Source organism: Dicentrarchus labrax, unplaced genomic scaffold (genome assembly GCF_905237075.1).
Source record: "Dicentrarchus labrax unplaced genomic scaffold, dlabrax2021, whole genome shotgun sequence".
Classification (NCBI taxonomy): domain Eukaryota; kingdom Metazoa; phylum Chordata; class Actinopteri; family Moronidae; genus Dicentrarchus; species Dicentrarchus labrax.
Window position 1 is genome coordinate 23400886 of NW_026136722.1, and position 26748 is coordinate 23427633.

Genomic DNA, 26748 nt, shown 5'->3' on the forward strand with positions numbered 1-26748 from the left:
TAAGGTCTATGGTTAATGCAAGCTTAAGAGATTTTAAAATTTGTGGCTAAATGAGACTACAGAGGTTGTTGTTAAACACAGAGCCTTATCTACTCACTAGTCCGCATTTACTGTTGTGTTCATACTCGTGCTCTTGCAAACTATTGTAACTTAAACTTTTAAAGTTTTAGGTTTTAATTACATGATTTAATGACAACTTGGAAGTTCGGTGGTGGTGGTGTTGAAGTCATGCGACCGCAGTGTACTGCTGCATTGTGAGGGGATGATGTTCTGTAGTATATCTTCCAGGTACCATTCAAGTGCAGCTTTTTGGAACTTTTATCCATTTTGTCCTTTGGTTTTGACATTGGACCGCATGTTCCCAACTTTGTTTGGCCCTTGAAGATCCAGTGTGTAGTATTTACCAAACAAAATAACAATAATTCCTATATTCAGGTGATTATACACTAATGAAAACATATCTATAAATATTATATTCCAGTTCTCACAATAGAGCCTCCTAAATGCTACACATTGGACCTTTAACATGAAGTAGTGGCTACCTTGGACCCTTGATCAAAGGTTGTGGCTCGAATATGAAATGTCAGCAATTCAGCTAAAGAGTAAGTTTTGTTTTCAGATTGTATTTAAGGAAGGCCTTAACAGGTGAAAATATTTAGTATTTGCTGCCTTTTCAATGGACAGACAGTTGCAGAAAGACAAGAATTTAGAAGAGAGAGGGGGGGGGGCAGCAAAGGGCTGCAGGTTGGTATTGATCCCTGGGTCGCTGCAGTAAGGACTCAGCTCTACCAGGTGAGCAACCTAGTTTTGCAAAGAAGTTTTTAAAAAAGTTAGAAAAAAATAAACAGAAATACATTTGTGTAAGAGATGTTTTAAAGATCTCCATTTGATCATCTAGTGTCCCTTCAGATTTACCCTGGGACCCATGTGGGGACCAGGTTGGGAACCACTGTGGTAAGCCTATGTCCAATGAGTCATGGAGAACCCAGAAAGTGTACTGTTTGACTAACAGACCTTTTTCACAGCAGCCATTTTGGCATGAAACAGTAGGGTAAACACAGCTGCTACTAATGATTCTAATTAGGGCTCTATTCCATTAAGTGTCAGCAGCACCCTGACTCTGTTTGGCCTGAATGGAACCTTAATTAGTATCATTAGTGACACCTGTGTTTACCTTACTGTTTTATGTCAAAATGGCTGGTGTGAAAAAGGTCTATTGTACACAAGTCTGAAGAATCACTGAAATGCCCAAAATGCTAAATGTAATGCTGTTTTCTTCCAGCTGTTTGTACTAGGAAGAAAGAAGAGAGAGAGGTATCCTGTCACAGACGGTGGCTGCAGTGATTATTTAAAGTATAAATTCATCCTGCTACCGGGCCAACCACCTGCAGAGTCACACAAACAAGGCATGAATACATCACAGCTGAAATCAGATTACATCTGGAGAAGGTGACACAAGCCATAAAGATGACACAAAACATGACGTGATCTGGTTCAGCTTTGAAGGCAGGCCTGAAATTGAAAATATAACCGTGTCAGTATTATTTGTGATTTGGTTTGGCACATTGCCGTCTTTGCCTGTGGCACCTTTTTCTTGCTCTACCTTGTGGTTCATTGACCTGATAACTCAAACACACTGGAGTGTCACACATCAGCTTCCATACCACACTGTTTGTTCAGGCTAGAGCTCTGATTCTCTGCCCTCTGACCCACAAGGTTCGGGCCCAAAACTGCTGCCGTAGGTCGGGCGCCAACAGAATTAGATTTATTATATATATTTAAACTTATGACATATATATATCTCATAATTGTATTAATATTGTTGTAATTAATGAGTAAATTTGTCCCGCTCAAAGCTCTAGTTTACTTTAGTCTGAAATAAACTGTTTTAAGTGTTTATTTATTTATTTATTTTAGGAAGAAATTCAGGTTCAGGTTTGATTCTCTGCCCGAATTCAACTTTACCTTACACCACCTGCCAGGATCAAGCCAAGTTCAGGCCCAAAACTATCTACATATCTAAAATATCCTAAAATATCTACATACGTAATTTATAATAATGCATACAGATGTAATGAATAAGTTACTTTGTTATTGGTAAGAATTTTGCCCTATGGACAATGTAGTTTTCTTTAGTCTGAAATAAGCAATTTTATTATTTATTTATTCTGAGCAGAAATGCGGGTTCGTGTAGGGCCCATAACTGCTTCCGCGGTTTGGGCTCAGATCAGGTCAGGCCTGATTTTTTTGGGGTAGTTCAAAGGTCTAGTTTAATTAAACTCAGTTCAATTCAGTTTTATTTGTATAGCGCCAATTCATAAGAGAAGTTATCTCAGGACACATTTCAAATAGAGCAGGTCTAGACCGAACTCCTTTACTATAGTATCAAATTAATTTAAATGATTTATTTAAAGCAGATATTCGGACGTGCCCAAAACTGCTTCCGTCGACCGGACTAGTGCAGAATTTTGTCGGGTCAAAGACGTAATTCAGACCGCATTTAGCTGCTTAATTATCAATGAATCAGTGAGGACAAAAGAAAGAGCACAGGTGAGTAACAGAAACAAACACATCATCACCTCCATCCTTCACAGTCTGGGCAGAGGTCAGTTGGCTTTAGATAAGTTTATTCACTGTCTACGCACATCACGTCTGAGTCAGACAAGGGAAACAAATGGCCTGCAGGATACATAGAGTTTAATATGAGGCTGGAGGAAGTGGGGAGGAGCAAGCAGAGGGACTTTATAAGAGCAAACGGAGACCTTCACTCAGGAATCAGCGCGCAAAGTGCCGAACTCAACACACAAAACGTTTTGTAGTTTGAAGCTATTTGGCTGCTGTATGCGTCAGAATAGGGGAGGTTTTTCTTGACCATCTCCAGCCACTTTTCATTTTGGCACCCTAAGGCGATGATGGAGGCTCTGAAGTTTGCAGCCGTGCTGTTGGTGGTCGTGTTCGTGCAGGTTTTCGGCGCGCTGGGGACTCCGCTCTCCGGGGAAGACGAAGACGGAGAGGTGTGGACGGTGGACAACTGGCAGGTAAAAAACAAAGTCATTCATTTTTATTGGTCTGTAGAGGAATAACAGCGAGAAGAAAAATACACTTCCCGTGCCTTTGAATGAAAAAGCCTGTTTTATAATAACAAAAACATATTCTTTAAGCACGCATGTAGAAGTTAATAGCAGGATTATAGTAATTTCTTTTTGCTTTTTAGCTCCTCTCATTCTTTTTCTACTGTCAGATGAAGCCAGTATTTAACTGAATAATTATGTGAGATGTGGCTTAAATCTCCAAAAAGACAAAGGAACCTCCCTTCTGTTCTTTCTTCCAAGGATCTGTTGGTTTTAGGCACTCACATTTCAGCACCACGGAGAACGACCACCGCCAGTGGCATCAAATACACTGTTACATTACCAGATCATCCAGCAGGCAGTAATAACGTGTATAAAAGCAACAAGGACTTTAATCTGTAAAAGTGTATTTTCCCCTTTTAGCTTTTTAAAAAGTAAATAAAACAGAAGTGGAAAAGGACTTCAGCTGAAATGCAGAGTATACATACAGTCAAGGGTGTAGTCTGGTGGAGGTTCTTCCAAAGAAAAACCCTCAAACTTTGTGAATGCTATTTCCTGCATGGGTATCAGTTTAGAAAACAACTCACTATTGTTGAATTGATTGTGATGCTTTCCAAGTGAAGGGCAGTCTAATAAAAAAATGACAAAAGCAGTGTAAATTGTTGCACTGGGCTTCATACTTCATCAATAAATCAGTATTGAATGCACATCTGTTCCTTACTGTGTTATCTCATTTTACTTTTTTATTTTAGTTAGTACATTTGAACTCAAAAAAATCATTGTGGCACATTCAAGCATTGAACATCCAAATAAATATATTTTTTTCTCTGAACTTAAGCCTATCACTTAGTCTAAATTGTGGCCAGAATAGATCATTAAATTATATGTGTTAATTTCTGTTTTTTAACAAGTTATTTTTGTATTTTTTCAGCTCGGGTGGCATTTCTTCAGGGTAAATTATGCCACTGTATATACTATTCTACTTCTTCTATTCTTTCAGCACCATGGACAGCACCTGTTCTCCCAGTCAGACAGCAGAGAACAAATGATACATTCCTGTACCAAACCTGCAATGACTCAGAACTGCCTTTATTGTGTGTGTGTGTGTGTGTGTGTGTGTGTGTGTGTGTGTGTGTGTGTGTGTGTGCAGGGCTATCCGCTAGAGAGAGGAATAACCATCCAGCTGGCAGACCTCATCAAGCGGTCTAAATCACAGCAGTTCCACGGCCTGATGGGAAGAAGCTTGGGTAAACAAATAGATAAATAATGGTACTCTGTGAGGATTTTATAGCTGATTTATAGTATTTTTGTAGTTTCTGCATTGTGCTTTGTGTTGTCTTTTCAATCTCCAGTACTATCTGTATAATATTCCTGCTGAAACTGGTTTCCCTGTCATGCTTTTTTTATTTTCACTACAACATCTCTATCCCTCCTTAATTTCAGGTGCGTCTCAACCTGTGAGACTGGGCAGGAAAAGTGAGTATAAGTACACCATAAGAAAGCCATAAGGGTTGTCTTGCCGTTCTTATAAGATTATTACTAGTTTTAAGATTATGTGGTTTCTTTTGACCCTTATAAAGATGTTTTTTTTTTTTCTGTCTTTCCATCTCTCTTCGTTAGGAAATAAAGGGGAGATGTTTGTTGGACTCATGGGCAAAAGGAGTTTAGGTGGAGGTAATGCAAACTTCTTAATGGAATTTTAAATTTACAGCAAATGGTGTAATGATAATCTGGAATCTTTTTTGATTTTTTGTGCAGGAAACTGATTCTTCTTGAGTCTGTTCTTTGTGTCAACTCCTCAGTCTAACATTTAGCTCTTTCCCTTCTATTTTCCAGATATGGAGGAGGAATGGAAATCTGACTCTTACTAAAGATGAAAAAATCACCTTAACAACCATAATCAAAGCTCAGATTGAACTGCGGTGTCATGTTCAGTCCTATGTTGTTGATCAACGGGACGTAGAGTGTCACACGGTCTGACCAGGACAGATGGTCTACACACCTGTTGCAATTAACTCAGATTAATTTAAGATGCTGCATATCACCATCATCATCATCATCATCATCATCGCCTATCCGTCACCTTTGAACTATAATCTATATTGTTATCGATAATATTTAGTCACATTCAAAACTATAATGTACCTGTAACCCTTATGTCTTTAAAGAGAGTTTGCACATTTCAATTAAATCCATTCAAGCTGATGACATTAGCTAAGTGTGTCTTTATTCTGTGTTGCTACTGTAAAGGAAAGTCAGTGAGTGGATTATTCAGTATCATGAGGATGGACCAGCATGACAAATAATTTACTGTTTACTGGGGAGAAATTATGCTCTAATGTGGCAGATTAATGAATAAAACCATATTTTGTTCACATAGGTGTCACTTGCACTTGCTTTTGCTCTGAATAAATACATATTTCTAAAGTCAAATTTGAAGAGGAAAAAAGTGTTCTGCCTGCACTGTTTCTTACTTTTGCTAGGGTAGTGTTACATTAGGAAAAGGATAGTTTTTAAAAATAATAAAAAATCACTTTTTATAAAAACTTTTTGTCATATTCACTGAAACTTTCATTATATCCTGACAGTAGTACATGAGACAGATAATCTGTGAAACAATCAGGTTCCTCTGGCTCCTCCTAGAGCTCCTAATGGGATTTATTTAAAATCCACGAACCTGAACGAAAGGAAACAATCAGAGGCCAGAAAGATAGATGATCATTGAGTCTCATTTCCAGGTTGTCAAATACAGATGTTTTAGGACCCTGGGAATGAGACTAAACAATCAACTATCTTCAAGTCTCCAACCCAAAGCGTCTTTATATCTTTCTTTGCTATGATTGGTTGTTTTCATTGAGGGCCAGTGGATTCTTGCTACTGTCAGGATAAAGTTGCATTTTTGCAAATAGGACAAAAAGTTATTTTCATAAAAGTTTCAGGTCCTTGGTATGGGTAAAACACTACTTTTCCCATAATGCAACCCAACATCATCATGCATTAGCCCCTGCCTCATAAAACACCCACGTCAACCTCCTTGTCCGTTTTCTTTCAATGCAGACTTTGTTTGCTGTCTCCAAGCCCAGGCTGAGATAACCTGATTTTTTCTGATTATGTCTCATGTAGTACAGGATATAGTGAAAGTTTCAGCAAATATAACATATTAATATGTTATCTTGTAAAAGTTACCTACTGCAGCTTTAGTTAATTAAGTTTCATGTGGTTACCACATTTAAGTCCACTTTGGGGGGTACGGCTGCTCACATCTGGAGAGCCACATCATGTCATCCAGTTACATCCCACCATGACGTCTGGTCATGGAGGACAGATCATGAAGGAAAAGGAGGGGTAGGCAGAACACCTCCCTCGTTAGCCATTTGTCCATACATTCCTTATTAATAATAACTGACCAGGCCCAAACAATCCTTTACCCACTCGGGACGGTCATGCTGTTGCCAGGGGAAACAGCTAGCAAACAAACAACACATCAGACAAAGCCCACAATGTGTTTCACCATTTGCATTTATTGAAGAGGAAGGAAAGGAGAGAAGCAAGTACAAAAGCGCAACTGAGCTACATATCAATGCCACGCTACTTTTGTCTGTCTCAGCTTTGAGTGCGTAGTTTAAATAGGAAGCAGGTCGCAGTAGTACAACAGCTCACTGGTGGCCTATGGAAGGTGATGAGATGCCTCTGGTTTCTCTAAGTAACTGTGACACATTAGCATGGTGCTCTGAAGCTGCCCACCTATAGCTGCCACTGGCACAGAGACAAACTGCAAGACGAAAAAGGACTGTAATGTCAAGACACACGTTTTCTACAAAAAAATGCTAATTTAAAGAAAACACTATCAGACACTTTAAACACATTAAATGTGATCTCTTTGTGATGATTAACACATTCTAGGGGTCTCTGTTTAAGTGCTGCAATTTAAGTCATGAAAAGTCACTTTCCTGCTACTGTGAGAATAGAAAACTTTCTTTTTTCCTTTACGGGTACAAAATAGCAGCCCTAAAAAGACACACATCCTCTTTCATTCTGAGGGACCTCCACCTAAATTGGCCACATATGGAACATCATCATCAAGAGTTGTGTTTTAGGATGGATTTTTCCTTTGAAAATCTTTCAAAAAGTAATTGCACTTTCCAGTAAATGCACTTAAGAATTGGCAAAAAAAAAAAAGCACTGTCCAAACTCACGACCGTCATGTAATTTCGGTCAGTAGCACGTTTCAGAGGTTTATTGAGAGCAGGTGCTAAAAGGATAAATGTAGTCCTTTGAAATGAGTGGCCTTTATTTATTTTAAGTCTGCCAGGCAGCGTGACACCTGAACCCCTTCATGTAAGGCCCAAATGAAAGCCGAAAGAAAACCAACCACAGGATTATAGAAAATATAAACATGTAAAACACAGATAAATAAATCCACAGACGGCAGGAAGAAGACATCGCTATAGAAACAAGAAAACAACATGAAGAAAAGCATCTTCAACCTTGCAGAATTTAAAGGCGATATTTGTTATGCTATGAAAGGAGAAAAGCAAATGTGACTCTAGGCTGTGAAGGAACAATATTCCTCCACATATGACACAAAAGCTATAAAACATAAAGAAGTAGTTGATTCAATCGGACACTGTTGGCCACAAACATCCGATTGCACAGCCAACTGCTGTCTAAGCTTATACACATGTTTAAAGGAACAGTTCAATATTTTGGAGATTACTGCGTTCTTGCCAAGAGATAGACAAGAAGATTGATACCACACTCACTGTGTGGTGTATATATATATATATATATATATATATGTAGCTACTGGATTTCATGGGGGGTGATGCTAAAAAAAATGTATCCACCATTTTACAGCTGCTTCTTTCACAATGTAAGCTAATTATAATTTTGGGCCAGTGTGCATGATGTGACAGATGTCATTGCTGTAATTACACAGTTTGGCCACTATGTCAAATTGGCTTCAAAGCCCGGCGCTCTTCCTGGGGGGCTTGACTGATTCCAGTCTTTGTGCTAAGCTAAGCTCATAGGCTGCAGACTCTAGCTTTATATGTAGCATACAGACACGAGGGTGGTATCAATCTTCTAATCAATAAACTCTCTGCAAGACAAATATGTGTATTTCCCAAAACACTTTCTTTAACAAATCTTAAAAGCTGGTTACAAAAAAAACATGTTGATCCGAATAATAAATATGGAGATTGTCAATAAAATAAAACTTCAAACACACTGGGCTGTAAAGAACAAAAAATAATACAAAAATGCTGCCGACCGTGTTTAGTGGTCTTACACAAAAAGGTTGTGCTTGTATTTTCCTCACCGCTTGCAGCAGCAAGTATGGTAGTAACAAATAGTGACAATGTGTAAAAGTGACATGTTTTGATTCAATCGTGTCACTTTTGATTACAGGAGATAAATCTTTGAAATGTAAATGACTTCTGTCATTGTCTTTGTTGGTGGGGGGATGCCCTGGATTCTCCCTCCTGTACCTTTCAGGAGCTTCTACACACATTCAAATCTACATAAAATTTGGAGATAAATATTTATATTCACAAGGAAGCCGGTCCTATAGAGTAGACACTGCTCTACCAGACTTTGTCTTTTTTACGCTCTACGCAGTTAACATATTTTTTAAGAATATAAATAGCTTTTTTTTTTTAAATCTAGTAAAAAAAAAAAAAAAAAAAACACTGGCTGAACACAGCTACAAAGTTTCACATGTTAACACACCGAATAAAAAAGAAAATAAAAGAAGCTTAAAATGTGCCATTCTAGCTTTTATACAGTGGTAAACCTTAGAGGTAGAAAAAGTATAAAATATCATCGAGAACTTTAACAAAATCACAGAAAAGGACACCAAAAAAACATGTTTGTGAGCTCCAACACTTCCCTGTGTGCCTCCGCTGTTCAGAATATAACTGCAGACATCGTAAGACAACACAGCCGTCACTGAGATAAAAGGCTGAAAGAAGAAGGGAAGACAGGTGGTAACGGGTAGGTCCCATCCTGGTGACATAACACGGTCCAAACATGGCCAATGGCAGCTATAGCTTCCTCACTAACCGTCTGACTGCTTAAATACTGGAACAATGTGTGTGTTTGTAGAGACGCTGAGAGACTGACTTGCTCTGGGTTCCAACAGCCACTGTCAGCATCAGAAAAATGTATGTGCACTGGTCTGTCAAACATTTCAAATGTCAAAATTGTAAAAACTTGCAAACTAACGGATGTCTGCAGGCGTTAATACTAGGTCATATTTTACTCATGTTTTCACTAATTTTTTTTGCAAATCTTGCAATCTTACAATCTCTATTTAGTCACGTGACCTGAGTGGTAAATCGAGGTCAGGGCTCCTATTTCTAGGAACTTTATGCATTTTGGGCCCAGGCCTTAATCACAGCCAGCTGGTCTTTGTCTGCCAAAACATGTTGCATGAGTCAATGCACTGCCAACCTGCGTTGTTTCGGCCGTCTCGGGAACAGAATGAAGTGCGGCGCAGGGTCAATACCGGCTGTTGCAGATTGGATTAGCGGGTGTGCCTGGTGCTCCGTGCTAATCAAGTGTCTGGGAGGAGGCGCACTAACCACGCACAATTACTTTCACTTTTCAGAAAACAAATGAGGTTGAGGGGATAACAGCGGTGATCAAATATGCGTAGACTGACATCACTGGCTGCTACATAGCTCATTGTTTTGCAGTGTAGTCATATGTTAATGTTGGACACGAATCTTAGTTGGAGCCGGAAACTACAGCTTCACTTCTATGGAACCCCAAAGGGCTCAATATTGAAGAAATAAAAATAAAGTATTAAGAGGAAGAAAAAAATAACAATCACATGAATAAATTGATAAATGAACCAACAATTGAGGAAATTATTAAAACTTAATTTGTATGTTTTACACCATTTAGTCATGTGATTATTATAATTTCATATTTATTCAGTCAATATTAAACACTTTGGGCCTCCATACACTTCAGCTTTTCATCTAAGGGAAGTAGTGCATGTATTTTTAAATGAACCAATCATTTTAAAAGGTCCTGTGTGTAACATTTAGGAGGCTATATTGGCAGAACTATATAAAATATTCATAGGTATGTTTTCATTAGTGTGTAATCACCAGAATATGTGAATCACCTTTAATGGAGTCTGCCATGTTTCTACAGTAGCCCAGAAGGGACAAACCACTGTTTAATTTTAAGTGTTTATTTTAAATGAAGCCCCCCCCCCCAGGCCGTTGATGGCAACTCTGACACATTCTGCAGAGCCAGAGCTTACATACTGACTCCACATAGTCAGATTTTAAACACTGAATACACTTCATTCCTGTATTAGGAGCATTTACCTAACGTTCTTCTATTTTGTGTTATGTCCCAAAAAATTTTTGATTTTCTGAACCGTGACAGTGACTGCTAAACCCAGAGTGACAACTGACTCTGTAAGTGACTGACTGAGTGTGTGTGTGTGTGTGTGTGTGTGTGTGTGTGTGTGTGTGTGTGTGTGTGTGTGTGTGGAGAGAGGGTTTAGGCTCAGGGTCTGTGAGCATGCCAGTGTGCAGAGGAGGATGATCTGTCTGTGTACGTTTTTTTGGAGTGTGAAAGAAGGCTCCTCTATGTCCCTTTAGGCGGTGTCCATTTTAAGGCTGTGGGGTCGATGGTCTTGCCATTACCACGTTTGGTCTCCTTGGCCTTCCAGTCATCAATGAGGTCCTATAGAAAGAAAATGCACATTAGTTGGATTGGCTACACCAATTCAGTGCTATATAAGAAAGCTAAAATGGTTTGATTTTCTACCAAACGGAATCAACAGCGTGAGTATTCTGAATTTCATTGTTTTGTATCTTACCTGTCTCTTTAAAACCAGGTGCTTTCCCTTCCAGTATTTGAGCATCTGGAGGGATTGCAGCGTGCTGACAATATCCACTGGGTTCACTGCCGTCTCCTGACTGATCTCTGTGAACACAAGAGGGACATGGAGGAGGTCAGAGGGATGGGACTGTCTGATTAAGAGAGTCTTCTTAATCAGACAGTCCTGATAGCGTCTCTGTGAGCTGCATGCAAACGTCAGCATTCTAACATGCTCACAATGACAGGGACAGAAGAAATAAGTTGGACACTTTTTTTTGCCACTCTCATATCTATCCAGTAAGTATAAGGCTACAGTCAGCAGCAGGTTAGCTTAGCTTATTCTCTGAGGTCAGTAAACATGAAGTGCTGAGCTGCTGCGTTGTCCTTTAAGACTTCAATTTATTTGTGCTAAACCAGATTATGCTGTTTCTATGCAACGGAAAAACCACTCAACATCATGAAAAGTTAGATAAAGCATGACCGCAGTCATTCTTTATGAAATGTGCAAACACATTGGCAGAGTTAGGACTAATCAAAAGGCTTGTGATGACAAATCCCACTTAGTACAATGTTTGCTAATATCTACAGGCATGGCAGAGAATAGCAGAGTACACTGAGAACGCATTTTGCATGCAGACTCGAATGATTTAGAAGGGTTATTTATATTACTGTGCGAGCTGAAAACATCTTCCTAAATTCAAAATAACATGCAAAAATCTGAACAAAATAAAATACAATAGAAACTCAAAAGAAAAGGAGGACAAAAAGAGACGTGGACAGGAGGGAACAGAGTGTTATGACTGAACTATTCTCAGTTTGTCACACTGTCATGGTTGCTGCCTGACCCGTCTATTACTGGAGGCTCTCGCTACCTCTTTATTTATTGTGACAAAGAGATTGTTGAATCGCAGAGAGTCTGAGTTATTTGTAACAGTAACTAAAACCAAGTGCAATATTGTGTCTTAGTCAGTTGTAGTTGTCAACTGAAATGATGATCAACTAAATAATGAGAATACCTACACTGCATACTGTATAATTAGTGCTGTCACAGGGGGTCAATTATCATTTAAGACTTTAAATGCTAAAACTCCCGCCAGTCCATATTTTATAAGAACTGCATGAATTCTCAGTGAGAGGCAGGGAACCAGAAAAATAAGGATTTAACTCCATTCAGCTTGAGAAAATGTGAATTCAATTCTAACAATGCAATATTTTTACAAGTGGGTGCACTCACACCAGACCAGCAGTACACATTCCTTCCATTGCTTTCGCATGATTCAGTTGAGTGACAGATGACGCACAATAAAACGTGTGACAACAGCAGCAGTGAGCAATTTATAATAGCAGTGTTAAAGTCATTAGAAGCACATTCGTGGCTGTTTGTAAAGGTTCCTGTGTGGTACCTGTGTTTTAGCTAAGCTAGTGGCTGTGCTCTAGCTAAGTTAATGGCTCAGAGAGGCTGTCCGGTATGTGTGAAGACTTGCTTAACATCACCACTTTTAGTGTGAACAAGATGGCATACTGACGGGTAGCTTTGCACTCAGACCCCCCGCTGTGCCTTGCAGAGCTGCTAGTCTGGCTGTGGAGTCTCAGTCTTGTTTTTGTTTTCATCACAGTCGCAGGGGCTTTCCACTGGAATGGATACAACCAGGAAAGCAAAACTGACTAAGCAGGATGTTCCCTCGGCCCTCTGAATGTGTTTAGGATGACCCAGTTTATGTCTCGTGTGCCTCCACCTTCATTCATCACCTGAAACACTGACCTGGAGTGGCCTCAGTTCTCTCGGATTCATTCAGTGCTGGTCTCTGTAATTAATGTTAAAGGTTCGGTCTAGACCTGCCTATTTGAAAAGTGTCCGAGATAACTTCGTTATGAATTGGCGCTATACAAATAAAATGAATAATATAATTGAATTCACTGAGGCAGACACACATGAATGCATGCATGCAAATATTAACACACACACACACACACAACACACACACACACACACACACACACACACACACACACACACACACACACACACACACACACACACACATTATTGGCCTCTTTTGGGCTTTCCTCCTCTGATTAAAGGGCATTAACACTCTTTTTGTATAAATGTCATGAAGTAAAGTAGTCCCAAACTTCCAACGGAAAATGCTTTTTTTCATAAAAGAAAGTCAATATGAACACCAGCACTGATATGTTTCATCACAGTACAGTCATATAATTTAGTTAACAGCTAACTCTTTAATTTATGGGGTTTTCCCTCGAATTAATTACTTGGCCAACAATTACTCTGAGATCTGGATGCACCACTGCCCACCACACCTCTTTCCAGCCTTCTGGAGAATGCAGTCCAGTTCTGACCTTTGATGGAGATCTCCTTGCCCTGAAAGTTGTTCAGGTAGCGCAGCAGCACCTCCTTCCAGTAGCTCCGGTAGCTGATAAGGCCCAGGTCAGACAGGGGACGTTCAGGTGAACCCACCTTCTCCTCCACCTTGGACAACAGGTAACCTGAAAGGACAGATCAGACAGAGTTTTTTGTTGGCTGCACTCTCTCTTTTGCATTTCTTTCTTCCACGGAGAGAACAGAAATAAGGATACAGAAATATAATAAGTGCTTCAGACACCCTCCTAAATCTGTAAAAAAAAAAAAAAAGTATGTGACTAAAGAACATAAAAGATGCACGAGGGATACACACATCGGGTGTTTATACTCACTGAAGTCTATGAGCATCTTGCCGTAGCCCTGCCTCATGTACTGTGGCATGGTGAGGATGCAGGATACGTTGTAGTTCAGGAAAGAGTTCTTCTCCTGCAGGAAGACAAAAAATCAGTAAACATGATGGTTTGACTGTTGTGTGTTTTTATCAGCACTGATATTAGTGAATTTGAAGATACTGATATTTTGAGCTGATGATCCAATGTGTACACATACAGTAGTTAGAAAATACATGGTATATTTCAGTTCTTTGAAGACTAACAATTTGTGAAGTTATTTTATATTCACTAACTTCTAAAAAGTTAGCCAAATACTCCAAAACACTGGGCAGTTTTGTAGTAATCCAGTTGTTGTCTACCAGGTTACCTTGGAGAAGTATCCGACTAGATGGCACCCTGTGTTGTCAGCTTCAGTCATGACGTAGAAGAGGAATGGTTCAACGTCGTAATACAGAGTCTTGTGGTCCAGGAAGAGTTTCGCCAGGAGACACAAGTTCTGACAGTAAATCTGTGAGGAAAAGCACCAAAGGCATTGTAATTTATCAGAGCTTACAGGAAACACAGCTGGCTAATCTTTTTATATTCACAGTCAATCAGAAAAAATTTACTTCAAGGTATCATCAGTTTTCCTTGAAGGGTAACTTTGGTAATAACCTGGACACTATTTTCCTATGTGTGACTAGTGACTAGACTAGTGACTTAGCAACAAGTTTTAAATTTGGTTTAGTATTGAGTGAGAGAGCTGCAGCCGGTAGCTGTGAACAGGCTACAATGTAATCCTTATGGGCAATCGCGCACCGTCAGGGTGGAGAATTTGAATTAGTAGTTGAATAGTTGAATTATTACCCTTCCTACTACAGTTACAATGTCACACTGTCTTAAGCTCTAAGCTGCTTGTTGCTGGTTTTATTAATATTTAACTACACTGCTATTTGCCACTAAATCCTACACACTTGAATACTAGAGAACCTAAAGGATAAGAATACAAAAAATTATGCCTGGACCTTCTTGGGGAAGGTCAGGGGGAGTCGGCGGCGCTTTTACCTTGTTCTTCTTCCCATCCACCTCAAAGACAGAGATGTTCCCCTTCCTGTAGATCTCGTCACCTGGAGGGTGCTTCCACACACACTTGGCCTTTATGTAAGTGACAAGACAAAGCAGCAGAGGTTAGTTTATATACAAGTTAGAAACATTTCACTTTGTATCAGTCATTCTAGACTAAACTCCTAAGGTTAAATCTTAAAGGCTAAAGTGACCAGGCTTAAAAGGTTAGCACAGTAAATAAAATTAGGGATTCACAAGAGACAGATTTAAAAGAATGGTCAAAGCAAAAGAGGCAGAGATATTCTGACTTTTAATCCCAAGTATGAGCCAAGCTCAAAAAACACGGGATCCTCTGTGCCTGATAATTGCCCTCATCTCTGACAGACCTTTATGTGTAAAACCATGCATGTTTTCAGTATGTTTAATTGCAAACATTTCCACAGATAACAGTGTTGTGGCCATATATGCATTTGAAATCCCAGCTCCAAGCATTCAGTCCCTCAGTGGAGCACCTAGTACAGTTCCCCTTCCTGTTCCTCTCACTCCAGTACAGAAAGAGTGTGAACTGCATCAGAAGGGCAAAGTTATATAGTCTATCTAAATAGAGTCTGCATGGTCTAGGAATACAATTATGAATGGCCTGAGGCATTAAGATAGTGAGGTTACAGTTGAACTAAGGCAATAGCCCTGACTCATTTTGTGCCACAGTCCATTTTCACTTTAATACGTCAACATCAATGAATGGCGGCTTCAGTCTTTTTGGATATCGATCAGACACATTTTAGGTAGATAAGTACCTCTGCCTAACCACACCTGGAAGAATTGGTTTGAAATGTTTTAGTTTTAGTTTTCTCAACTGTTTTTTTTTTTACAGTGTGGTTGGTGTAGATGGTATTTGTTTCCATAATACAGCCCTGTTTCTGTTATAAATACTAAGTCTACAGGAGAAATGAAAGTAAATCCATCACATGATCCATCACGACACCAAATTTTACTTTTTTAATTTTTTAATGCCAACTGGAATTGAATTTAGGTAAAAGTCTCCAAAACTGTTTCTGTTTTGAACACAGCTCTAGAAGTTTTTTTATTAGCCTCATTCTGTATAAAGGAAGAAGGAGGAATTGAAAGTAAGGTTTTAAGACCCATATAAAAATGAACCTGATTGGACTGTCCATTTGCCATTTAGCCATTTTAATCGAATTCCAGGTGTTTCCATGACTGGAAAACTAGTCTTTAATTTCCAGATTTTACAGGTTTTTCAGGATGTATGGGAACCCTAATTATTTTGTGCAAACCAGCGTTGGTGATTGTTGGAAAGACTAACAAAAGCCGGTTTAGGTGAGTTTTATTTTGTTTCAATTCAGTTTGAAGTGTGTTTCAGAATAATCTCTTCAGTAAAATTACTGGTTTTGTCAATGGAGTCGGTCAGCTGTAGTACACATTGTTTTTGTCTTAGATGCTGGTGCTCTAGTGCGACATCTAGTGGAAAGTTAATTAGAAAAGCAGAGCAGTACATGTAACACAGTCATTCTCAATTTTTTTAGGGAACTGTAGATACCCCTCCAAATAGAAAAAGCTGCCTTACCATGTGCCTGCGCAGAATGGTCTGGCTCTTCATATACTTAAGGCAGAACTCGCACATGTAGAGCCTCCCCAGGCGGGCGTATTCCTCTGGATACGGAGAGTGGTACCAGGTGTCAAGCTCGTAGCGACCGAACACAATGGTCTTTATCATGTTGCTGCCCTCCGATACCTGGCCAGCCAGACGAAGCTTCTCCTGTACAGGCCAGGATGGGAGGGGAAGGGAGATGGGGATAGGTGAAAAGGCACAAAGAGGACAAGAAGAGAGGGCGAACGAGCAGGCAGAGGGGAGAGGGGAGAAAGAGGAGAGATCTTAGTTATTCAGGGAAGAGGATCAGTTGAACCAAATATCACACTTAGAAAAACCTCAGTGGAGGGAACCAGCCATGAAAAACAAAAAAATACATTAGAAAATTTAGATGAAGAAGAAATATTTTGCACTTTTGGTAGCACCGCATTTTCAACATCACTGATTTTAAACTGAATTTAAGACTGAAATAATGTAAACATAATTTAAGGCCTTGGATTGGGGGCAAGTGAATTTAATATCATTTAAGACAGTGTGTAAACAAATTTTCACTGTTCACTGTTTTTTTTTTTTTGCCTGCGCATATAAAACCATCAATGTGATTTTTTTTAAAGTGAACCTGATTGAAAACAGCAATACCTTCTCATCTGAATGCATCACAAAGTAACAGAGCACAGAATAACAGGAAGTGATTGTCCAAACTACCAAAAATATCTCAGACTCCTCCTGTGGCTGCAGAGGAGGGATTGCTGACTGAAACAGAGAAGAAGAGGAATAACGCAGAAAAGAGGGGGGTACAAAAAAGAAAGGGAAGGAGAGAAGAGTAAGGGAGGGAGGTGATGATGAGTTTTCTCTCTTACAAGGTCGTCCGAGGCACGTGCCTGCGCTTTCCTGAACAGCTCGAGGTCGTAGTCGCTGGTGATGTTCTCCAGCAGCGGCTCCCTGCTTGCTCCGTGGCTCTGACGGTGGTCCTGGCAGTAGAGGTGGGAAAGAGGAAAAGCAGAAAAGGCTTTGAAAATATGATACGAGAAGTATATGCAGGAGGAAGGTTGTAAAAACATGCATTCTCACCCACTTACCATGTGTTTTTCCTTCTGATCCTTATTGAGGCTGGAGTTCCTCTTCCTCCTCAACTCCGTCACCTTCTCCTTGTAGCGCAGCTGACGATCTGTAGGGGCCTAAGACCACAAAGAGATTTTTTGACACCTTTACCTTTTATGAATTGATAATAGTAGATCAAAAAAGAGATCACTATCTTAAATGTATATCTCTAATGGTAAAGATGTGAATAATATGTGTTATGTATATAATATAGATAATGTGTTTCTGAGTAATATTAACCTCTATCTTACTAGTATTGATAGTGTATCACTGCTTGGTAAAATTTAAACAGCAACACAAATGTGAAGGTTCATAATCAATCACTTTCACATCTGTACCGGCATCCCACACCTATACTCGGACCAATTATGTAGTCTGTATATAAATGATTTGCCTTCTGACTGAGGAGATCCAGCCATATGGTGATGATGCAGTGATTTATACACATGGTTGCACAGACAGCAACCTGCTTCCAAACTACTAATGCAATGAGCATTTAAAGGTCCAGTGTGTAGGATTAAGTGATGTCTAGCAGGGTAGTTGCAGATTGCAACTCACTTGCTTCACCCCTATCTAGATCCAGTGTTTGGTTTTGTCTGTTTTGGGCTACTGTGGAAACATGGTTCAACATGGCAGCCTCCATGGAAGGTGACCCATGATGTCTGTTAATAAAAACTGCTCATTCTAAGGTAACAAAAACACAATGATTCTTATATTCAGGTGATTATACACTAATGAAAACGTACCTATGAATATATATTCCATTTCTGACAATGGATTCTGCTAAATGTTACACACTGGACCTTTAAGTTCACTGATACAAAATCTGTAGAGTATGTGCTTCTAAAAAGGCCATGTACCACTCCTGTACCAGTTATAATATGTCCATATCAGTGTCTAAATCTATTCAAATCCCTCCTTTCTATCTCATGTCAAAAAATAAGTTGGTTTTAGATTTTAGAGGCAGATAATCATAGATTTGTAGGAATCTCAATGATCTCCAGCTATGTTATATATATATATATATAACAGCTATGTTATATATGAATGCTATGAATCCCACATTTCATGTTGTCTAACAAGCTTGTGTCCACAAGCTAACAAAATTTACATGAATATACTCCACCTTTGCAGAGCTGTCCCATTTTTAATAAGTCTAACACCCAGAGCTGGGGAAAATGTGATAAATATGTTAATATTGCAGAGATAATACTAATCAGTCCTCTGTTATTCATGCCCTTTCATGTTTTTCTTTCTCCGGACTTATTAGGTATGGCTTGCAGCTAACAACCATGTGTTATACTGTGGCATTACTTTTCGGTGGATGTGCAATGTGCTATTTTATGCATATTTATTGTCTTGTGTATATACATTTTATAAGATGTCATTTTATTCAGTTTCAGGGAGACTTTTTAACATCTGGCCAGGGACAATGGATGCCTTTTAGCGTAACTCTGGCTCATTTACTGTCTTTTCTCTGTTCATCAATGAGCACTGTGAGCAGGAATCCTTTTACACACACTGTGATTCAACCTACAGCAGCCCTTCATCACTTAGACTCTGGTCGTGCTACACTCAGGAATCAGTGTGATCTCTGACCTGAGGTGTCAGTGCTTTAAGAGTAATGCTGCAGTGTGTGGGAATTCCCTTCAATACACACCTACACACCCACACACAAAAAAACACACCCTCAGATTCTTATGAAGTGAATTGGACAGGTGAAATCGAGTCGGGTCACAGCCTTCACCTTCACCCAGATGATAAAGAGAATACGTTTTCCAGATATTCTGTACCCTTACAGAAAGACAGTATATGTGTATATCTGTCTGTTCTAGGTGTGAGCATGTGTCAACGTGTGTTATGCTTGTTTGATGCCCATGTTCATATCTCTATGCAAGTATGTTACCTGGTTTCTTGTGGAGTGTCTGTTCTCGTCCTGGCGGTGCGACAGCGTCCTTTCCTCAGCCTGTTTGTCGCGCGTCGATGCCTTGCCCTAACAAAACATCAACACTGTCTACCACCAACAACTTACAACCACCCCCGCAGCAGAAAAATCACAAGAAAAACCCCATTGTTCCTGGAGGCTTCACAGCTTGACAACTTCAATTACAGTCTGTTGGTCTCCATCAGTTCCATCCACTGGACACTCGGTTTGATTAATGAGTAATATTATAAAAAGCTAAAAAAATGCAAACATGTAACATATTTTACTCCAGTGTATATGTAACAATACATAAAATGGTCAGATGTTTTAAAATGGCATTTGGCGTCATGGTTCCACACTCTTGACCTGCAGTGCCTGTTGATATTGTTGTTTGCATGTGTGTATGTGTGTGTACCTTGCATTCATCGGCAGAGAGATTGTGGTAGAGAGGACATCCCGATATGGAGAAATGTCTCTCATGCCTCCCTGTTAGATGACCTGGTAGAAAAAGGGGAGAAAGGAGGAGGTAGAGAGGGGTGGAAACAGAGCTCAGGTTGGTACATAGGAGCAGGACATCTGATCCAATGAAAAACACAGTGTTTGTGCCCTCACCCAGTGAGTTGCACCCAGGTGTGGGACACTTCATGTTGAAATTGTAGCTCTCGTGGAAGCGCCGTCGTTTGGGCCGATGGGAGAGGTCGTGGGCGGCGGCCTCTTTGAGCGACAGCTCTTTGGCCAATCTCTCGTCCTCCTCTTGTGAAACTACAATATCGTTGCTAGAGGACACAAGGTCGTTGCTAGGGCTGGACACCTCGATGTCTGACTCAGAGGATGGGGCGTTTCCTGTTGGGGTGCGAGGAGGGGTCTCGTCCCGGTCTGCCCCCTGCTTCAGGTCTGCTGAGCCAATCGGGACAAAGGGAATGGGGGGAATAATTACAAGAATGCTGGGTAAAAACTTGCAATCCCATGCCTTTTGAAAAGGAAAAACATTAACATGCACCCTAACAATCTAACTTTAAAGGCATTATTCAGTAATGGGGAGTGGAACTATTTTTCCAGGACAGAAAATGACCTAAGCATAAATAAATACATAAATGTAGAAATATAGAAATAGTCATTTTCATGAATGTATAAATACATTTATAAATACAAGCATGAATGTAGAAATAAATACAAACATAATGATTTATTTCTGCATTTTTTAAATTTATTTTAATATTGTATGATATTTTAAAATATTTTATTTTACTTATACTTTATACTGTTATTTTTTGTCCTTCATATTTATGCAGCGTAACAAGTGGCAGACTAAATACAACTACTGTGGGCTGGACAACAGCAGCACAGCAACAGTAACACCACTGACAGAAAAACATGTAATTAAAAAGCTGTATCTACCCCTACGTAGCCATGTCATGCCACATGTTTTACATGTAGGCCAACGTGACCACATACAGATGCCGTTAACACCCTCCAGCAGTGGCTGCCAGCAGAGAAATCCAATAGTAAAGACTGATGATACTGCAGCAGAAGACCAGTGTTTGAGCTCAGAGAGGTTGGATGGTGAATGGGAGGACTTCTTGCAACACATTTCCTTTCCTATTTTTCCAGTCGGGAAACCTCAGGCAAACCTCCACCAATGCTTCGTCACACCCCAAAACATCAAGCCTAACTAACTTTCAGAAACCCTGCAGGTAGACAAGTCAACAAAGGCACACAGAGGTGAAAACTGATTCCACTTGACTATAGGAATAATGATAATATGGCATTTCCTGAGGCTGATTTTTTTCTTCTTGGCTGGACTGCAGCAAAGCTCTGACTCAGTGGATTTAGCTTCCCCTTTGACCATTGCTTTTCCAAAATGAATAGGCGTAAATGTTAGTTTAGTATAGGTATAGGCAATGTTCATCCCTCACTTGTGCAACACGGTAGACTTTTAGTCTATGCCCACAAAGTACGTGTTCACAAGCCCAAAAACACAGCCACTTCATGAGAAAACAATAACCAGTCCATACACTGTACGCCTACAGGCACACGTGGCACAGACAGTACAGTACCTGATGTCTACAATGAGGGGATAAAACTGGAAAACCACACACAAGCTACTGCTGTGAGAAGTGGAGACGATGTTTACACACTGCAAAAGTCCAGCAGAGAGCAGGGGAGGAGAGAAAATAGCTCTCCATGTGCCAAGAACGCACAGTTTAAAGCACACCAAATAACAATTAGTCAGACAAATCCCTCTTAATAAAACTCTTGATACAGAGCTAGTCAGAGAAAAACTAGAAACATCCCACAGATTCAAACAAATAAAAGAGGACAGGGAGTTAATAGATAATTAGAATAGTTGACATCAAACATATTAAGATATGGAAATTATTTTTCTAACCATGTCATGTGATGAAAGTATACTAAAGTAGCATTAGTATACTTTCAGAACAAATATTGCTGGGACCACCAAGAAAGATTGTAGATAAACACTGCTACTCTTGGCTGTTTGACTTTACATGCACATCTGTTCCTTATGTTTGATTCTTTCCTTAGGTTTTAATTTGTTAGAATCTTGTATTGTGCAAATGTTGAACATGTTGAATTAAATTAACTGTGTATCACTGCATCACTCTTAATATTGTTTCACAGTATGATTCAATGTTAAGGTAATAAATTATAAAATTGAATAAGCAAACAATCTAAGCACAGATCTATGTGCTTTAATGGATACAGATCACCACCTCCTACAGTGTCTTTAGTTGGACAACAGATCCTGGTTTCTGTAAGGTAATTCATTCATCCCAGTGACAAAACACAAGTCACGGATATGTACTCAGACATATTAGTCTTCTTTATAATCAGGAACACACTGTGATCACAGACGGGGCTTATGGCATTAGCTAAACAGCACTACAATAAATGAATGAAACATGCAGATGGACGCCCTTCCTCCTCCTACCCTTCCTGTCCACCTCATCTTCACATCATTCCTTCTTTTCTCTGCCCTTCCAACTTCCTTTTCAACTGTGCTCATCACTCTTACTCTCCCTTTCGTCCTTTCCGTCCTCTCAGTAAGAAAAAGTTGAAAGCAGTCCTAATGTAATGTTCTAAGACATGCAGGGGAACACTCGCTCTCACCATTAGCCTCAGTGTCTGAGCCGGACGACCTGCTCTGACGCAGTGGGTATTTTTTGGCTGCAGTGTTTGTCGCCCCCTGCTGGCTGCGTGTGACCCTGCGCCCAGATGAGAAGACGGACGCTGCCACTGCTGTTGCTGCTGCCGTCTCTGCTGCTGAATCCAGGCCTTCGTCAGGACCCACGGGTGCAGGAGAACTGGTCCGTACTGAGCTGCAGTTATCTAGAAGAGAAGAGAAAAGAAGAGAAGAGATTACTGAATGATTTCAAATATGGTTTTACATACAAAAAATACAATGTAATAAAATGCAGTAAAATCCAAATTTATCTGACCTTATTTGGACTACCTAAAACATTAACATACTGATTAAAGATGAATACACTTAAATAAACATACTACATAATGACTTTATTTGGACACATTTTACTGCTAATACTTCAACTTAAAGCTGCTGGAGGTAACTTTTATAAAAAATCTTTTTTGTCATATTTGCAGAGACTTTAACTAAATCCTGACAGTAGAACACAAGACAGACAAGGATAGTTGATTGTTGAGTCTCATTCCTAGGGTGTCAAACACAGACACTTTGGGACCCTGGGAATGAGACTAAAAAAATGGCTCTGATTGGTTGTTTTCATTCAGGCTCAGTGGATTCTTGCAAATACCATTAGGAGCTCTAGGAGGAGCCAGAGGAACCTGATTGTTTCACAGATTATCTGTCTCGTGTTCTACTGTCAGGATATAGTGAAACAGCAAAAATGACCAAAAGTTATTTTTACAGGAGTTATAGTCTAGCTGACTTCAGTGCAGAGTTGGAACAAATCCATTCGCAACTACTTTGATCACCAATTGAGCATTCATTTAATTTTTCAAGCAAACAATACAAACATTTCGTAGTTCCAGCTTTTAAATTGTGAGAATTTGATGCTGATTCGTCTTTAAGGTTTCGGATGATTAGCAATTTGGTGACGTCAGATTAAATAATGACAATAATTGTCAGATGCAGCAATACTTGATTGTGTACATGGAATGAAATTAATTTATCAGAAAACTGCTAAATCTACTCGACAAATGCATTAAAAATCTAATTCTAGACTGATTTCTTAAACCTGAGCAGTCTTTAACTGGACAACCCCCAAGCAAAAATAGTAAGAAGGTGATAAGAGTTACTTGTTGCGAGTGGCCTCAGTGGTTATGAAGAGACTGAAACCTACCACAGAAAAGAAGAGTCAACCTCTGAATCCACTTCTTTGTGGAGAAAACTAGCGTCTGTGCTGTTTCTAAGCCTGTGTGAGGACTACGACAATGTAGCCAACTTCTCTCCGTGACAAAAAGCAGAGGAAACAGTGTCAGCCTTTCTTTCTCTGCTGTAAATCCCCTCTGGCAGCCACAGCAGAAAGAGGTCACACAGGGGGTGGGAGGAGAGTTTATGTGTCTGTGGTGGGGGGAGGTCAGGCTGTCTGAACCCATTCAGGCTGCCAGTGTATAATAGCTACTGCTGAACTGTTGGAGTGAGGGGGGTTGGAAGTCTCTCTGTGGTCCTTCCTCATTCAGATGACACATAGAAATCAAATCATAGGGTGTGCAGAAATGTCTGGCTTGATAATATTTTTTGTTTGTATGATAAAATAAGTATGATTAAAAGAAGCATGTAACCAAAGATGTTGAAGAGGAGCAGAATATAATAAATAGGTTTAATTATACCAACTAGGAAAAATGTCAAGAACACTGTACTTCTAACTTTTAGTTAGTTCACAGTTCACAAAGCCAGTAAACACGTGGTTAAAACTAAAAGTGCTGGCTTGTTTGTTGTTATACATCCAATTAAATCTGCAACTTATGGAGTGATAACAATAATCATACTTATAATCAATAACAATAATTGATTTACGTACCTTGTGAGCTCTGGCTGAGGCGTAGTGAAGCGCGAGTCAGGCGCGTGCTGCTGCGCCTGCGCGCACTCTCGGGAGCTTCGGCGTGCTCGAGGTCGGCGGAAAAATCCGAGTCCTCCGTCCCGTCCGAGCTGCTGCCAGCGGTCCTCTGGAAACCACAACCACAGTTATCAGCGAGCGAGTGAGTTCAAGTCCGGACAGTGACCGAAACCGCCTCAGACCAGTCAGAGAAAGTCTGTCAGACTCAATTAGGTAAATATTTGTGTGTTGTTGTTGTTTTTTTACCAGCGGATAATTCAACAAAGAGCCCATACTCGGGGAGGCGCATCACCGCGTCGTCACGGTGGACTTAATAAATACTCGAAACCAGCCTGAACGCCATCACCACGGGCCCGGCCCTGACAACGCCAACTGCACCTATTGTACCAACCCCAGTTGGCCTCAACGCCCGCGGGGGAGGGCACCTTCCTGCCTGTATTTCCAGTTTATAGTCAGTTCAGTCGGCTAATTGTTTAGGAGACTGTCGCCAAGACCGCCTAACAGCTCAGCTAGACAAATGGAGTGAATGAAATGGCCCTTAACTGCTGCACAGTGGGTCCAAACTGCAGGCTGCCCTGTAGCTGCCTGCTGCACGGAGTGAAAGGGGTGATGCTGAGCGGTTTGAGGGGGACCAGAACCCGGCTGGGTGGGGGTGGGGTACGGGCACTCAAGTAAAGCCAACATACCATTTGCATTGAACAAATATATGGTTCCCCTTTCATCCTCTGTAATAACAGCCAAAGTGTGATATTAAAGTCCTACCTACATTTTCTACCACATTAATTGATATGGTGAAAGAATAATATGCACATTTCATTTTATTTATTTTATTTAGCAAATTTCTCCATATGTCACAATAACTTACAAAGGGACATCCAAGGAATAACATAAAATAAATTAATTTAGGTGTTACAATTGCATAATAATTGTTAATATAGATACAAAATAAATATATTAAATAGAAAACAAAATGAATCAATACAATACCATATGTCAGTGTACATAGTAAAGTGCTTTAATGTGCATTTACTGTGTGTGGTATATGTTCAAAATAATGTTAACATCCCAATTAGACTACTTTGCTTTTAATAGAAATAAAAAAATAACTAAAATACAGTAACAAACAATAAACAAGTAAACAGAAATATCAGCATGGCCCACAAGCGCACATTTCATCCAAGTGTATTTGACAAGATCACAACAAGAGGCTGAGCACTTCATTTACATACGACCAATTACATTAGGGAGGGGGCGGGGTTTGACGGAGCCGGACCAATGAGCGCCACCCTTGTCTCGATTCGGTCCAATCACAGCGTTGTTTTGGTGCAGACGCTTCGTTCCGTCCTCGCACTCAAAGAACAGCCTGTTCCTTTCCTCCAGTTCTAACTGTTAGCTGTGTTTATCGACCATAACGGAGCTCAGCACCTATACACGCTCCCCACCAGCGTGTACAAATCTGACCTCAGTTCAGATCTCAATAGTTCTTACTAGCTATAACCCCGAGAAAGCGACACTTGATACATAACAGCACAATCTCGCCACTCAGCAATAAACATTAGCTAGCGTAGCCCTTAGCACAACACAAACAGTGGAGTGCTTCTAGCAACATTAACATTCAGCACACATCCACAACTTATGAACGGCAGCTCGTAGTCGCATTTCAGCTGGCAGAGAGGTTTATCCGCGGTGATCTGTACCTGTACGCTGGCTAACATTAGCTACGACGTCAGGTTGCTGTGTGTCCGATCTGCAGTCTGCTCTAACGGCTGCAGCTAACGGCTGCCTTACCTTCCTGCGGGGCATCTTCGAACCGGGGCCGCGTCGCCTCTGGCAGATTATCACACCGTGCTGTGAGAACAGTCGACCTCAGCTCGTATCAATGATAAGATCCGATAATAATCAGCTTTTGATATGGGCCAACTTAGCTGGAAAAACGCGCACCAGTTCTCTGCACTTCCTTGTAAGTACAGCGCAAGCTCGTTAGGTTTTTGGGGTCCGTTGACCAAATGCCTCCGTGTGGAACATACGGCTGTGGTTTGCCCTCTCCTTCTGATAGCTACAGTCGTATTTCAGTGCGAACGAGCGGAACAGAGTAAACTCTGTGAAGTGAATGATCTAAACTTTATATTTTTAAAGAATGAATGAACAGTTACAATAGGGTAGTTAACAAAAAATAATATATTGTCTATGTTTATTCAAACTCATGAGGTATTACGTAACTCAGACCGGAACCACCAGCTAAACGCCAATAAGTGTACCCAATAAGGGTTTTTTTTAATTATTGTTTTTAATAAATATTGGTCTAAAATTGCTTTCTGTAGCTTCCAAAACCAGTAAACACTGCGTTGTTTGCATAAATCCAGTCTAAACGAACCCAAGAAACCA

At 40.1% G+C, this 26748-nt stretch overlaps 2 protein-coding genes across 5 annotated transcripts; one reads left to right on the forward strand and one right to left on the reverse strand.

Moving 5' to 3' along the window:
* Positions 1-2786: 2786 nt before the first annotated feature.
* Positions 2787-5276, forward strand: tac4 (tachykinin precursor 4). Its single transcript, XM_051387069.1, has 5 exons — positions 2787-3038; positions 4222-4318; positions 4515-4547; positions 4692-4745; positions 4908-5276. Exons 1-5 carry the CDS (start codon positions 2910-2912, stop codon positions 4940-4942), a joined length of 348 nt encoding a protein of 115 aa, XP_051243029.1. The 5' UTR covers positions 2787-2909; the 3' UTR covers positions 4943-5276.
* Positions 5277-6572: 1296 nt separating this feature from the next.
* On the reverse strand, positions 6573-26352 carry LOC127355748 (histone acetyltransferase KAT7). Of its 4 annotated transcripts, none has more exons than XM_051386881.1 (15): positions 26152-26352; positions 24328-24472; positions 22436-22654; positions 19919-20203; positions 19722-19804; positions 19289-19375; positions 17361-17459; positions 17142-17252; positions 16258-16449; positions 14673-14762; positions 13996-14136; positions 13629-13722; positions 13275-13421; positions 10915-11021; positions 6573-10778 (listed from the first exon to the last, which is right to left on the reverse strand). In XM_051386881.1, the coding sequence occupies exons 1-15, from the start codon at positions 26164-26166 to the stop codon at positions 10680-10682; spliced, it is 1914 nt and encodes a 637-aa protein (XP_051242841.1). In that variant the 5' UTR covers positions 26167-26352; the 3' UTR covers positions 6573-10679. The 4 variants fall into 4 exon arrangements, with proteins under 4 accessions (XP_051242841.1, XP_051242842.1, XP_051242838.1 ...); XM_051386882.1 differs by lacking the exon at positions 26152-26352 and adding an exon at positions 24610-24705 and having other exon boundaries at positions 17163-17252; XM_051386878.1 differs by lacking the exon at positions 26152-26352 and adding an exon at positions 24610-24704.
* Between the last annotated feature and the right edge of the window lie 396 nt (positions 26353-26748).

Excerpts from the sequence above, each read along its gene's own strand:
- tac4 (XM_051387069.1), top strand. The coding sequence starts at position 2,910 with ATGATGGAGGCTCTGAAGTTTGCAGCCGTGCTGTTGGTGGTCGTGTTC. Across the intron at positions 4,319-4,514 it reads CCTGATGGGAAGAAGCTTGG|GTGCGTCTCAACCTGTGAGA; the intron begins GTAAACAAATAG and ends CCTTAATTTCAG. Across the intron at positions 4,746-4,907 it reads CAAAAGGAGTTTAGGTGGAG|ATATGGAGGAGGAATGGAAA; the intron begins GTAATGCAAACT and ends TCTATTTTCCAG.
- LOC127355748 (XM_051386878.1), bottom strand. The coding sequence starts at position 24,636 with ATGGGCTCTTTGTTGAATTATCCGCTG. Across the intron at positions 19,805-19,918 it reads ACCTGGGTGCAACTCACTGG|GTCATCTAACAGGGAGGCAT; the intron begins GTGAGGGCACAA and ends TTTTTCTACCAG. Across the intron at positions 10,779-10,914 it reads ACCTGGTTTTAAAGAGACAG|GACCTCATTGATGACTGGAA; the intron begins GTAAGATACAAA and ends TTCTTTCTATAG.